This window comes from Mytilus edulis, unplaced genomic scaffold, assembly GCF_963676685.1.
Source record: "Mytilus edulis unplaced genomic scaffold, xbMytEdul2.2 SCAFFOLD_1159, whole genome shotgun sequence".
NCBI lineage: Eukaryota > Metazoa > Mollusca > Bivalvia > Mytilida > Mytilidae > Mytilus > Mytilus edulis.
The window spans coordinates 8,983-24,507 of record NW_027267433.1 but is presented as its reverse complement, the minus strand read 5'-3'; the positions used below and the strand labels follow the sequence as shown (position 1 = coordinate 24,507).

Here is a 15,525-nt window from a genome sequence, read left to right as displayed (position 1 = left end):
AATAGCATATCATATTAGTTTAAAAGGGTCTTAGGCCAAGTAAGTCTGAAAATAGTTTAGGGTCAATTTAGGCCGTAGCACATATTTACATTTAAAAATGCATACTAAAGCTATAGAAAATAAAAATTTGTGTCTTATTCATCATTTCTATACTCAAGTTACATGATACAATAAATCTGAGCACAAAAGGACTCTTTAGTTCAACTTTTTGTGCAGACAGTATGGTCAAATGCAAAGATTTTTCAATTTTTAGTGAAAAACTTGCATGCAATTTTAGCCCAAACAGGCTTATATTTGAACCACTTGCTATCCTACAGAAGAAAAGAGAGATATTATGTGAAATGAGACAGGTACAAAAGACATTATAAAGTGCTTTTTATACAAATTTAGTGAAATCTTCAATATGGACTTCAACTTTTATGTACCAAGCTCCTCACATTTAACTTGATCCAAACAGGGCGTTACCCCAGGGTCATTTATACAGCACATTTTGCACACATTATCTGAGATAATCTTCTTTTCTGTAGATTCCATTATCATGATTATATTGACAACAATGCGTGAACAAAACAAACAGACATACTAGATAAAAATGTGAAAAATACAGCAGTCAACATTAGTAATAATCTTAATAATTAAAAAAACATACAAATATGTTATAACAAAGAAGCACAAAATGGCATATAGAGGCAAACATATTAGCAATAATTAAAGACAAGAATACACAAATCTACCGTATTACAATAACACTTTATGACAGGATGCATAAGCACAAAGCCACGTTATATATGTAAGAAACATAAAAAGGCCTAACAGCCTATAGTTACAGCATCATTATAACTAAATACTGATGTTATGATCTAGATCTTTATGAGTACTACATGTATTCTAATCTAAAATAAAGTAAAAAGTCCAAAGTTATTGAATAACTAAGGTGGGTGGTCAGAAATTTGACATCAGACTACATTTTTCAGGACTGACTGGCACTGTTTTCAGATATTATCATCAGTGGCTGATCCTGAAATTGTCATAAGGGCACTGATCATTTTCATAATTCATATATACTTTTATTATAGTTTACCTTGCAATCCAACCAGGGGCCTATTTCCAGTAAGACCTCCTCGAGTGTGTTGTAAATTTCCTGTGCTAGTTAGAATTGCATTTTGAGAACCAGAATTAGTTTGTGTCACTGGAAAGCGATCTGGTCCAGTATCCTGTACAGCTTGTGTGACATTATTCAAAAGCATTTTAAACTTTTCCCACTCCTCCTCATCACTTTGCCAATTAGCATTAAAGCAAAGACTCACCATAGTATTAAACTCATTTGGTATTTGTTGATCTTGTAAATCAATATACATAGCAATAAATCTTCTTGATTTCTCCTCTTCTAACAATTTGGAAAATGCTGCCTGGGATTTGTACTTTCCCCAACAGTCATTTAAAAACCCTCTTGTTAGTACAACAACAGTGAATCTTGATGCTTTCACAGTATCAAAAAATTCACTAAATATATTACTCCCTGGTAAAGCATCACGATCATGGTAATAAGTCTGCCTAAATCCCCATGATGCCAGTTTATCTACTGCAAACTTAACAACATCAAATGAAACTTGAAAGTCCTGGTTTCTATGACGATTGTTTTTTAGCCTCGGTTTATTGTAGATAAACATTGCATGATAACTATATCCTCTTTCCATTAATACATCAGCCATCATTTCATTCTATGGAATCTATCTCCAATATCAAATACAAAATTTAAATCTTTTAAATCTTTTGATTAGTTAAACTGCCCAGAAACACTTTCCCAATATGTCTATAGTTATTTGGTTGTCCCAAAAGCAGCAAAAACTCCATCTGGAAAATAAAAATGTTAAATAAACACCAGAAAAACTTAAATTGGTGTCCATGTACGAGTTTACGTCACTATATAAAAGTAGAAGATATAGCCCATTTTTTGAGTATTTGGCTGTGTCAGTTACCATGGTTACCACAATGATTGTTAAAAATAGTGATGCATTTCATTTATTTTGAGCCAAGGAGGTTTGTTTTATTCTTGATTTTTTTTGGTGTGAGTTATTCAGCTCATTTGTAATGATCCAAAAATAAAGGCTGGCAATGCAAAATACAGCAATGCAAGTGATAATCTTGAAATGCATAGCAGATTTTATTAGTTTATTGTCCTATGTAACTTCTTATTGCACTTCATCAGTAAATCTCTCAGAGAGACACTTTTTTACCAATTTAAAAGTCTTTCTACTACTAAGTACTACCTAAAGAGCCTGTGATGTTTACCTTGGTCTATTTGCATAATAAGGGGGGGGGGGGTAGTTGGAGGGGTCCTGATCCCAAAATCCTGGGCTTTAAAACATGAAATCCCAAGGTCCCAAATTTAAAGAAATTTAAATCCTGACATCCCGAAATTTGAACAAAAATTCCCGAATCCCAAAAGGATCAATCCCGACATCCTGAGCTTAAAAACACCTGAACCCAGAGTCCCGATAAAGGTCCCCCCTCCTTAATCAACAAATGACAATCTCCAACATTGTAGATGAGAATGAATTTTATGGCAAAATCTGTTTTGTTGATCTTGTATTGCTGATCAGATAGTCTGTTAAGTTTCTCAATCATCCTTAGTTTTTGCTCAAAACACTAATTCAGATTAAAAATCCTATAAAAGAGTTGTTCTCTATATTGTCTTAATTGTAGATCTTGTCTTGCTGATCATTTATATTCTATCTTATTCTATTAATTATGATTTTTAAGATATAATGCAAAAACTCCAAAAATAGGTAAAAATCTTCATCTAAGGGCAATAAATCTATCAGGAATCAATTGAACATTTCAACCATGAAACTACCTGTATACCTTGACTTGTTGATGATTTTTGCAATTTGAAGTTTCTTTTTATCATATTTTTTTAAGATATTACAAGCAAAAATGAAAAAAAAATGGTAAAATGTATAAGAAGTTATCTGACAGTTTTGACGTACATGAACAATAATAGAGCTCAACATTCTGTCGACCAACTTTCTTTATAAGACTATCCTAAGGGTTTATTCCTTGAATGCCAACATTCTTTGATCTACCGACAATTTACCTGTAAAATTATGTTGGCGTTCGAAGAATAGGTGCAAGAAGTTATCACAACAAAAGTGCATGCTTATCAAAACAATCATACTAATTAAATATGATAGGTAAATGTTCCTTCATCCAAGCATATCTTGGAAGTGCAGGATGAAGGTCATTCTTAGAATATGAGCCTGAGGCTCGAAAGTAATAAATTAGCTTAACTTCTCTATGAGGGGTGAAGCTTACATGTAATATCTCTGTTTAAAGAAACAAACTATAACCACCAGACCATAGCTGGCCAGTGACCTTGACCCTAGTATATAAGCACCTGTTCCATAATAACTTGTCATAATTTAAAGCAAGTTTGTGTCGACCAAATATAAAACCCATTGGAAAAAGGGTGGGTCTGACTGATAATCCATAGGGTGGGAATTAATTACTTTCGAGCCTCAGGCTCATATTCTAAGAATGACCTTCATCCTGCACATCCAAGATATGCTTGGATGAAGGAACATTCTTATTCATATTTCGCCTTCGGTCTCAAGTAATAAATTAGCTTGTTTAAAGTGTAGACACAAACTAAAAACAATTTTTATAAATGCCAACATTTAATAAAGCATAGAAATCACAAGATCATCCAGTAACTACAACTGAAGAAAAGTGTTTTAGTACTGATATTATTCACTTTCCCTTTTATAGAACTTATAAAAAGTTTTATCATATGTCCAGACTAAGCTGTTGCCATAATGTCTTTAATAGAACATCCTGAAGCTAAATGCACTTATGAAGAGGTTCCTCTAAATGAGTAAACATTAAAACCTCGGCTAAAATTAGAACTCTCTCTAACTATCTAAACTTTACGAAAAGACTTAGATGAATTCTCTCACATATTTTGTACACAAAACATGATAAATCATTGTCTTAACAACACAAAGTTTTGGTTTATCAAAACCCTTGATCACCTCATTAATAGGTAGACTAACTAACAGATCTAGTATTTTTCAAAAACTCATGTATATGAAAAAATAAAGTGCCATGTCTCTGAATGAAAAACATAGAATAAATCTACAGCTGATAAAGATTGTACTTTGGCAGTTTTAGTCAAGGCAAATAAAGACACAAGTATAAAAGACAGTCTTCAATGTAAAATCCTCTAATGAATATAAAGAACTTAAAAAGATAGCACTAAATTCATCTCCACAGTGAAAGAGTATCTAACTCTTCAATTGCAGATTCAGGCTTAAGCAACCTTTCACATATGCATGTAGTAAACAAACAAATTTAGTAACATCTACTTCTTAAAGGATCAAGTCTGTTTCAACATAAAACAAGTAAAATTCACATTAAACATGCTGAATATGAAAAGCTTGTGTTTTACAAAAAAATTTCAATAATCAATAACATCCTTTTTAGATGGTGATAAGGAATTGGTTCTCTTTGAACACACCAAATAATGAAATTTCTCAAAAAATATTGATAATGCTTGATCATAGATGCATGATCTCCAAGATTAAGTGTAAATATATTTTACAAATGATTCTGAAATCTCCTGTTTATATTAAAGTGATTTCTGAATATAATACACACGTTTTTACCCTACCGCACAATCAACCCTTCAGGTGTTGGTTCACTTATATTTTTTACAATAGTGAATACACAGTTAAATCAAATCTCTTCCTGACGGAAAGGCATTCTTCAGGTATGTAACATTGTTACTAACTTTTATGTTTAGCAGAACTTTTAACTGTCAAATAAATTAAAATTGGTATTAGCAAAGAAAACCAACTCTGAGCAGACCAAAAGGAATAATCAAAAGAGCCTTCTGAACTTTATCACTAATAATTTCCTTTATAATTATCCCCAACAATGAAAAAGATGGGAAAATATAAGGTCTTAAATCTGACCATAAAAAGTACAAACATCTCTAAAAGGAGCTTGTTGGTCAAAAGACAACTAATCAATTATCTACAGATTTGAAAATGAAAACGTGATAACAACAAAACAAATATATCTTCTTTCAATTGCCATCCTGTTGAATCTGTAAATTTTTTTTAGACATATGATAAGCATCAAAATTTTCTTACCAGGAATATAAAGAGCTGTGATAAAAATGTTCTTTCTTGAACACCAAGCCCAAATAATGAAATATTTGTAGTAAGCATGTTTTAAAAGTGACAAAGAGGTTATACCTCCTATTGCACAATAAATGCTACTGAAATTGTATTTTCTGATTGTATAACTCTCTGTGACTAAAAACTTCTCTCCAAAAGAAAAATATAGCCAACAATTCTAAGAAATCTATATGAAATGAGCCCATGTTCTTAAAGAAGCTCCATCTACCAACAGAAAAATTTTCTTTAAATTTGGATCCCAAATCCTTCTAATGAGGCATCTGGTCCAATCCAAAAACTTATTTGGATGGGTCTAAAAATCAATTCTTAATTTCTGATTTAAATTGTTAAAAATTTCACCTATAGATTGATGATAATAAACACTGTAACAACTATACAGTGTTTCAACATTATTTCTCACCATGTTTCTGCAACATTCCCACAGATACTGCATTAAAAGCATGTGACACAAGACCAATATATGATGCAAATCATCTATAATACAGTTACACAATTCTATTTAAGAAGAATTTTCCAAGGGAGATAATTTTACCATTTCTCATCTGTCAGAAAAAACTTAAATAGCTCAGTATCAATAATGAGACAAAGGAAAACAATGTGCTTCCAAGGAATGAGTACCAACTTCTCAAAATTTATTCTGAAGCACAGCTTATCAAGCATTTGCACCACTTCTTCTGTATTCACAATACAACCATCTAAATTCTGATCCATAATAAAAGAATCATCAATGTATAAACTATAGCATGTATATACTTAATTCAAGTGACATTATTTCATAAAAATACATAGACAGGTTTTAAAACCTTAGTAAAAACTCTTGATGCAGAAGCCAATCCAAAACAAAGAACATAAATATCATATCAATGTCCTTTCCACATGAATCAGGAAATTGTGATATAATCAAAATGATACTTAAATATGCATCTGTGAGATCTATAGATGTTAGCTCTCTCTATATATATATATATATAGATAATCATCCCTAAGAATTACATCTAAACAAAAGATAAATGGTCCTGCTCCAAATGCTGATTAGCCACAAGCTAAGTTTGTTTGAATTTTTCAAATAGGTAACAGGCCTTGAAGACCCATCTTTCTCAGGAACTAAGAAAATATAGGAAATAAACTGATTTTCCAATGATCGATCAACCTCTTAAATAGCTCCCTTAGCTATCAATTTTTGGACTTCTGAAATTATTTCATCCTTATGAAAGGTGAAATGTATTTTATTCAAATATGTGGTACATCATTAAAAATAATTTTATAACCATTTCTTATTAAATCTAATATCAATATATCATTAGTAACATTTTCCAAATCATAATATTTTTAAAGTTATCTACTGTATATAGCAACTGGTTGAGAAATGTGACCCCTCTGAGATTCTCTGTTCCCTTTTGGGAAACCTATCCCTCTCAATGAAGGGAATTGCCTACTAGTATACGCCCTGTTGACCAACAGAGCCTCCGCAGTTAAAAGACTGATATTGCCTTTCCCATAACAGCTGGGAGTAAAAAATTATTGCTAGACCTGCAACCTCTTCCAAGGAATCTAGAATTTGCTTTAGAATCTTTGTATAATCACCAAGTTTGCTTCATGCAATCATAACTAAAAACGTGATAAATCAACTATCACATCAGAATTACAAATAAGTTTTATCATCTAGATATTTCTGAGCATCTCCTATGCATTTAAATAGAAACCCATGGTCAAACAAACAAATAGAATTTTACAATAAAATCCTCAACAATAGGGGTGATGATCAACCCCTTAATAAAGTATCTCTGGGTTTCCTGCATCTTTGAAACCACATAGTGGGCCTGTCTAGGCAGTGCCATTTCAATCTTGTTATTTATCCTAGACACACTAGGATTCTCACAGTTCTCAGGGTGATAGCATTACTCCTCTATGAACTTGATATTTTCCTGATTTGATATTTACTGACATGGTAGTATTATTAACAGTCACAGAAAGTCCAGAAGAAAACTTAGACACAGTTTTCTGCCTTTTTAAACAATTTTGGGATTTTCCAAGCAAAATCATGATTAAACTGTTCAACAAACAGGATGAGACAATGGACCATTAATCTCACTAAGAGAAGCCTTAAAGGCTTCTGAAAACCTTAATGCAGGATCAAAAGACGTATCAAAATTCAGTTCCGGCTGGACTATCATCAGCCATGGCACAAACTCCAATAGGAGGTACATGAACAGTATCATTACAGTAGTTCAGATCAAAATTAGAACTAAATCTTCATTAAAGTAAGCCTCTAATGGCAAAATTCGAATAAAGCAGCAGGTTTCTCTACAAACTCTGCTTGAGTTGAAGGCAGAGAAACTGTCTCAAACCTCATGATTCATACATGTTCTTTACTACATTAATAATAATGAGTCAATGCATCAATATGTATACATGCCTATCTTAAATCTCAACAGCACTATCTTGAGAAAAATTCACAAATCAAGGAGATTTTGAAGCTATACAAGTAGCACTAGATTTAAAAACTTACTTTTGACTCGTTCTGTTGCTTTGTCAATTATTTCCAACTGCAATGCCATTATGATCTTTTATAAAACTACTAGGTTTTATAACTGTTTAAGAAGAGGATTTATTCAAAATACCTCCTATTAAATTTATCATCTTTAATTTCTAAAACAACTCAGAGGTGATGAAAATCATAGCCATCACCCTTGTAAGTGTAAACATAATTCTAAACATCTTGCAAAAGCAATACATTTGCGTTGCATAATCAAATTCAGCCATTGTAATAAAATAATGTGTACCTGTGCAGGTAAAACACGTGTAAATTCTGAAGAGTACTCACAACCTTCAGGTGAATAGAAATACTTTTAAATATCTACCTGTTTAACAAACAGGAGTATGAAATAAGTAACAAATGTGCTGCCTGTACATCGTACTAAGGCAAAAACTTAATGAATATATAAAATTGTCATACATCGTAGACAATAAAAATTTTAATTAATTTCCATCGATACTTGTCATACATAGTAGACAAGAAATTTTTAAATTCATTTCCATCAACACTTGTCATACATCGTAGACAATTGAGGAATTATTATTTCTAATTAACAAAATAACATTAGAACTTGTCGTACATCGTAGACAAGTTAAATGTAACTTTAGTAACTTTCCCCTAAATCTTAGATAAAAATAAAATAACTAAAAAGAATTCAAGTGAAGTGTTCACTTCACACCCTCTAGAAAAATAATGACAAGTTATTATGGAACAGGTGCTTATATACTAGGGTCAAGGTCACTGGCCAGCTATGGTCTGGTGGTTATAGTTTGTTTCTTTAAACAGAGATATTACATGTAAGCTTCACCCCTCATAGAGAAGTTAAGCTAATTTATTACTTGAGACCGAAGGCGAAATATGAATAAGAATTACAGGTAGCTCAATCCAATTCATATTTGTCAAATTGTTGAAAGTCTTTTTTTGCTGTTACTGTTGGAACAGTATGGATTTTCTTACAATAAATAGTGATGCACCACAAAGTCGATTGCGCACATTTTAAGGAATTCCAGCTTACACAAATTCTACAATAGAGTCTTTCAACTTTGATGTGCCTTTTTCAATATTTTCATAGTTGTGTGTGCTGTAATATCCTCCCTTATTAATTGATAGGGTTTTTTTTAATTTTGTAGCTCGTGTTGGATTACATTGTCTTATTTTGTTCAGTTGTTCCGGATGATTTCTTGGTTATTATAATAGTACATTTTCTTTTGTAAGTGATTCATAAGATATTGCTTAGTCACATCTCATTATCTTGAAACTGGTGTGGAAGATATTTTCACTCATTTTTTTGTAGCATACAATGAAAAGAAATAAATCTATTTTGAATCATATATTATTTATTTGTACACAGTGCACACAGAAAACAATACAAATAACATATTAAGTAAACATTTAGCAAATTGACAAAAATCACTATATATTTGATCTGATATTAAACAGTTGTTGAATAGTTTAAACAAGCACTTTTCACATTTAATAGTCTATTACAAGTGTAGAAGATATGATGCTGAATCTGCAAACTGTACAGTTGTCATCTCTCTGTTGGCGTGTCGCTGTTTCAGGTTACCGAGTCTGGTCTCAATTTCTCAGTATTTTCTTTTTCTGTTGATTCATTGAATTTGGTAGTTGATGTATTGTCTTACTGCGCTGAGTATAGAGTGATGTCTTGCAGGTTGTAAAGGTGGGCATACTCTGGACTAGTCTTTCAGAGTCGTTGTCCCAGTCTCTATTGTGTAGTTTGACTAATTCGTCTACATAGATTGTTGGTACTGGAGTGCTTTCAACAAGACATCTTTGTTTCATTCGTTTGAGTACTTGATCAACATTGAGTTGAACTGGATCTGAAGGATGATTATGTAGATCTCTGATGGTAACTGGTATTCTGTTGAGTGTGTTGATGGTAGCTGTGCATTCAGATCTCCAGTAGCATCTGTCTCACCGTTTAGTCTTTACTCCGTACTTGTAGTTATTGTAGACCAAGTTTTATTTGCCAAGACGATTCTCAACAAACTGTATATTTAACTGTGCATTAGCCATACTTAGATAAACAGCTGCACCATGAGAGCATGATACGCCTGTCGTCTTGTGTGCAATAATCATAAATAGTTTCTGTGATACAGCGTATTTTTAGTTCACATTAACTAATAAAACGTTAAAATGATGTGGAATTAAACAAATCTCTAATATACCTTTTTTAAGTATGAAATAATTTTATGTAACTTAAATTTCTTCAGTATTTCTTATATATCTTTTGTTAGTAAAACATTTTCATTCCCATGATTATCTTTCTTTAACAAAAATAGTACAAAATGTAATAACATTTTTAGAATTTATTTGATTACTTTAAAATTCACAATAATTTTAACCCAAAATTCTACTACTTTTTTTTTATCAAATGTTGCAATTTTATCAGATTCAATAATTATTTTTAACAGTTAAATACTTATAAAAACATTTGAATACTTGTAAAAACACCTATTGTTATTATATAAACATCTATTGAAATATTTTTGTTGGCATTCAAGGAATAGGTAACATATAAAATGTTGGCATTCGAGGAAGACACCATCCTTAGTCAGAAGCCTGTAGTTCAGTGGTTGTCGTTGGTTTATGTCTGTCCAATTGAATTGTTTCAAATATTTCATGTCAGGCAGTCCAACTAGGCCTTCAATAGTCAACCACACTCATTGTTGAAGGCTGTATGTACAGTTGCCTATAGATTGCTTACATCCACTACATTTGACCTTTGGTGGATAGTTGTCTCATTAGCAGTTATATCACATCTCCTTATTTTTATGCATACAACTATGCCAATTCATTAACCAAAGGCCACCTAAAGCTATTTCCTGAATTGATAAATACATTTAAAACATATGAGATGACTTCAACTTCATCAAAAACTACCTTGACCAAAAACTTTAACCTGCAGTGGCGGATCCAGAAATTTTCATAAGTGGGGACCCACAGACTGCCTAAGAGGGGGCCCGCTCCAGTCATGCTTCAGTGATTTCCTATATTCCTTTCCTCCATAATGATGCTTTTTGACGCCACCCCCCTTTACTCCATAATGACGCCTTTTGACGCCTGTGAAGTACCTCAGTTGAAATGCTTTGACTACAAAATGTCTGCATCAAACTTAAAAAAAATTGTATCCAATATGAAAAGGATATTCATGAGAATAATCCGACTTGAATTTCATTGATGAAATATTGGTTTTCACAATGCATTAACACTTTAAAATTGATGATTTTTTTTAACTGAAAAAAATCCTATGCGAATCAAGTATATTAAAAAAAAAAATTCATGTCAGGAGGAAAGGGTTAAGCAACCAATTTTTTTTCCCAAAAAGGGGAGGCCTGGGCCCCCTGCCCCCCATAAATCTGCCTCTGACCTGAAGCGGGACAGACGGACGGACAAGCCACTGTGTCTGTTGATAGGATGAAAACTTGCATCTGTTGATAAGAATGTAAAAATAACAGTAAAAATTATATGTTCTTTCTTTCTTTTGAGGATCATAAAGGGAGTTCCTTCATGACGATCAATGGCAGTAAAAAATCTGGCCAAATGATGTTAACAGTAATTTTTGGTGGATGACAATAAAATGTACACTTTATTTTAAACAATATAAATATCTACTGATTTTGAAAAAAATAATTTTTAAATTTATTCCATAAATAACAATAAAGTTTATATAAATTGAGACCTCTCATGAAGCACAAGGACAATTATCAGTAAAAAAAAAAAAACAATTACACGCTAACTGGCCCCCCCCCCCCCCCCCCTAAATCCACCTCTGACCTGAAGCAGGACAGACGTACGGACAAGTCCCTGTGTCATTAAGGTACAGTATTCGACAATCAATTGATTCGACAAGAGTTGATTTTTCCTTCAGGTTTTAGTTCAATTCAATAGACCACTTTCGAGTTCATCCGTCACCGGCAAAAACTCGTCAATTATGCACGCCTTTATGACGTCATTTACCAGATAGAGGGGGTCGCCTGTATCCCTGCACTATTTACGTTCATCAAGCGTCTTAGTGATCGTCTTTGTGCAGGATAAACTAGAAATAATGGTTGCTCTGTAGGTACTTACTGACAATTCCCTAATGACAGCAGTGTTGATTGTCAATTTTGAGAATTCAATTTGCCGAATAATTCGTATAATATAGAATTATAGTTTTCCAACCACTCGCTCAACATTGGAAGGGAAGTGACGACGCCCCAAAACGCACAAATGACGGTGATAAAAGCGCGTATAATTGACGAGTCTTTTCCGGTGACGGATGAACTCGAAAGTGGTCTATTAAAAAAGAATGAATTGAACAGACACATTAACGATCGATTTATTCAACAAATCTTTAATTATAGATACGATCGATAACGATTGAACATTGTTTGTAGATTCAACTACTCAATTTATTAATGATGGATACTCGATCGTAACGATTGATACGATCGATAACGATTGAACATTGTTGTCGATTCAATCAACTCAAATCAATACATACGTGTTATGACAAAGACTCGATCATAACGATCGATAACGATTGAACGTCATATGTTGAATCAATCAACTCAATGTATTTTGATGAAGACTCGATCTTAATGATTGATACGATCGATAACGATTGAACGTCAAATGTAGAATCAATCAACTCAATGTGTTTTGATGAAGACTCGATCGTAACGATCGATACGATCGATAACGATTGAACGTCAAATGTTGAATCAATCAACTCAATGTGTTTTAATGAAGACTCGATCGTAACGATCGATAACGATTGAACGTCAAATGTCGAATCAATCAACTCAATGTGTTTTGATGAAGACTCGATCGTAACTATCAATACGATCGATAACGATTGAACGTCATATGTCGAATCAATTAACTCAATGTATTTTGATGGAGACTTGATCGTAACGATCGATACTATCGATAACGATTGAACGTCAAATGTCGAATTAATCAACTCAATGTGTATTCATGCCTGAAGACTCGATTGAACGCCATATATGGAATCAATTAACTCAATTTGTTAATGGTAACTACTTAATAAATTTTATTAATAAAGATTTAACAAAATAATTTGTATTACTGTATTTCCCACTTCAGCACTGATGGAGATAAACTCTATGAAAATAATATATGTCAGAATGGGTACGGAGATATTAATATAGTGAACATAAATTGTACACACAATTGAAAAATATACAAAAGTTGAAGCATAGGAATTTGCTGTTTCAAAGACTTTTAACACGGATAAAACCTTTTTAACATTAATTCAAGTTTGAAGAAGTGTATAGCAACAGTTTTATGAGATAAAAATATGAATGTGACAAAAATGTGTATTGTAGTAGCCAGTTTATGACAGTAGTATATATAGATCATTAAAATGAAGAAACTGAAGTGAGTAAACAAACATGATTTTTTTTTTAAATTATTATTAAATGAATATTAGAGGAAAGAGACTTCAATGTTCCTGCTTGTGCTGTAGTATGTAAATATATGCTGGCTTAATTGCGCATATACATTTTTTATAGCTGTATTAAAAATAAGCCATCTAGCATCGTAGACTTTGTTTATGTGCCTTCTATCGCCGTAGGCTGTGTCAATTTATCGATTAGCACCGAAGTCTATGTTGTTGTGTCAGACTCAGGTTAGGGTTGGAGTAGGAACATATATATTACTGTATACTGTTCCCATTTTGGAGTTTGGGTGACAGTAAGACTGTAATACATACGACTTTTAGCGCCGTAGGCTGTGTCAATATGCCGCCTAGCGCCGCAGGCTATGTTATTGTATCAGACGTAGGTTACTGTTAAAGTAACATGATAGTAAGACTGTACTAAATATGCCTTCTGCCGCCATAGACTGTTTTTATATGTCACCGAGCGGTACCGTAGGCTATGCTATTGTGTTAGACCTAGGTTAGGGTTAGATTTAGGGTTATAGTAAGACTGTAATAAATATGCCTTCTAGCGCCGTAGGCTGTGTAAATATGACACTTAAGGGCGTATACTATTTTATTGTGTCATACTCAGGTTGGGGTTAGAGTTGGGGTTATAGTAAGAAAGTATCAAATATAAACCATCTAGCGTCGTAGACTGTGTTGATGTGCCTTCATTCTAGCAACGATCGTGCAACATTTAAAACATAAAAAAAATAGAGTTGACTGAGTTGATTAAATTGATCAACTGTGGCACAATCGTAACGATTGAATACGATCGATACGATCGAGCAACGTTTAAAATATAAAAAAAATAGAGTTGACAGAGTTGATTAAATTGATCAACTATGGCACAATCGTAACGATTGAATACGATCGATACGATTGTGCAACATTTAAAATGTAAAAAAAAATAAAGTTGACTGAGTTGATTATATTGATCAACTGTGGCACAATCGTAACGATTGAATACGATCGATACGATTGTGCAACGTTTAAAATGTGAAAAAATAGAGTTGACAGAGTTCGTGCAACGTTTAAAATATGACAATAGAGTTGACTGAGTTGATTATATTGATCAACTGTGGCACAATCGTAATGGTTGAATACGATCGATACGATCGTGTAGGGTTTGAAAAAGAATAGAGTTGACTTAGTTGATTATATTGATCAACTGTGGCACAATCGTAACGATTGAAAACGATAGCTGTTGATAGGATGAAAACTTTAATCTGTTGATAAGAATGTAAAAACAACAGTAATAATTATATCAGTCAGTCGACCGGCAAAAATCCCTACATGAGGGGTCATTTGGGATGCTCTCACTCAGGGGCACTCGAGTACCACAAGTACCTATGTTATGTATTCTGAAATATCATTCAAAAAAAATAAGAATGAACGTTTAGAAGAAACATCACAATCAAATGCCTCTCCATTCTTATAAATTATAATGGTAACTTACTAACTATACATAGAAATGGTGTTCAAACTCAGACTGAATGCACGTAATCGTCTGTATGTTGATGAAATGTGGAATCGTGAAGAGGAATTAACAGTCCCAACAAATTCTTCGGAGTCTATAAATAGAAGTGAAAGTAGGGATTTTCCGAAAATTTGTTGCTTAATTCGCCACTTCATTACATTCTCGTCACTATTTGAGCGAAAGTGATTCAAACTATCGTCACGAAAAAAATGTGAAATTAAATAAGGAAAACTATTGATAAATATTATATTATTTTATGATAGAGTTTATTTTTCAAATTTTGCTATTTGCAAATGTTTAGCAAAACTAAAGGTGGCGTCTACCAAAACTTTGGGTCAGGGTCGACTTTGTGTAAATGTTTATTAAACTCTGAAATGACAGAGATTTCTACCAAAATGGCGCTGCCCACAGAGAACTCGTGTGGAAAGATGTTTCAGCTAAATTAGAGATTTTAAAAGTAATAATGAGGATAATGTACTATAGTTGTATACAACTCTTATTCGTTCATCATGACAACCTCCCTTGTACGAAATGGGTTTGAGAATGTAGACAACTGGAAAAATGTATATCTCATGTTTTATCATAACACTGACTAACTGAGCTTAGGTTTCTGCTTCTGCCAGATAATGGCCACAATCAACGAACTGATTATACTGCCATGGTTTGGTGCGCATATTAGACCACCCCCCTCCCCCCAAAAATTTTGAAATTTAATGCAGCTTTGTCATAGAGGCTTTGAAGGCCTCGACTGACGGAGCTGATACGACCCCAGGGGGAAGAGCGTTCCAATCCCGGATGGTTCTTGGGAAGAATGAATGTTTTCTATAGTCACAGGATGCTGCTGGTACTTGGAAGGATT

General features: G+C 33.0%; 1 protein-coding gene across 1 annotated transcript; it reads right to left on the bottom strand.

Moving 5' to 3' along the window:
- Positions 1-1,081: 1,081 nt before the first annotated feature.
- Positions 1,082-14,757, bottom strand: LOC139505462 (toll-like receptor 2 type-2; the record flags this gene model as incomplete). Its single annotated transcript, XM_071295033.1, is given in 2 exon segments — positions 1,082-1,854; positions 14,650-14,757. A coding segment is annotated over 1 exon segment (634 nt), but the record flags the coding sequence as incomplete, so codon positions are not given.
- Between the last annotated feature and the right edge of the window lie 768 nt (positions 14,758-15,525).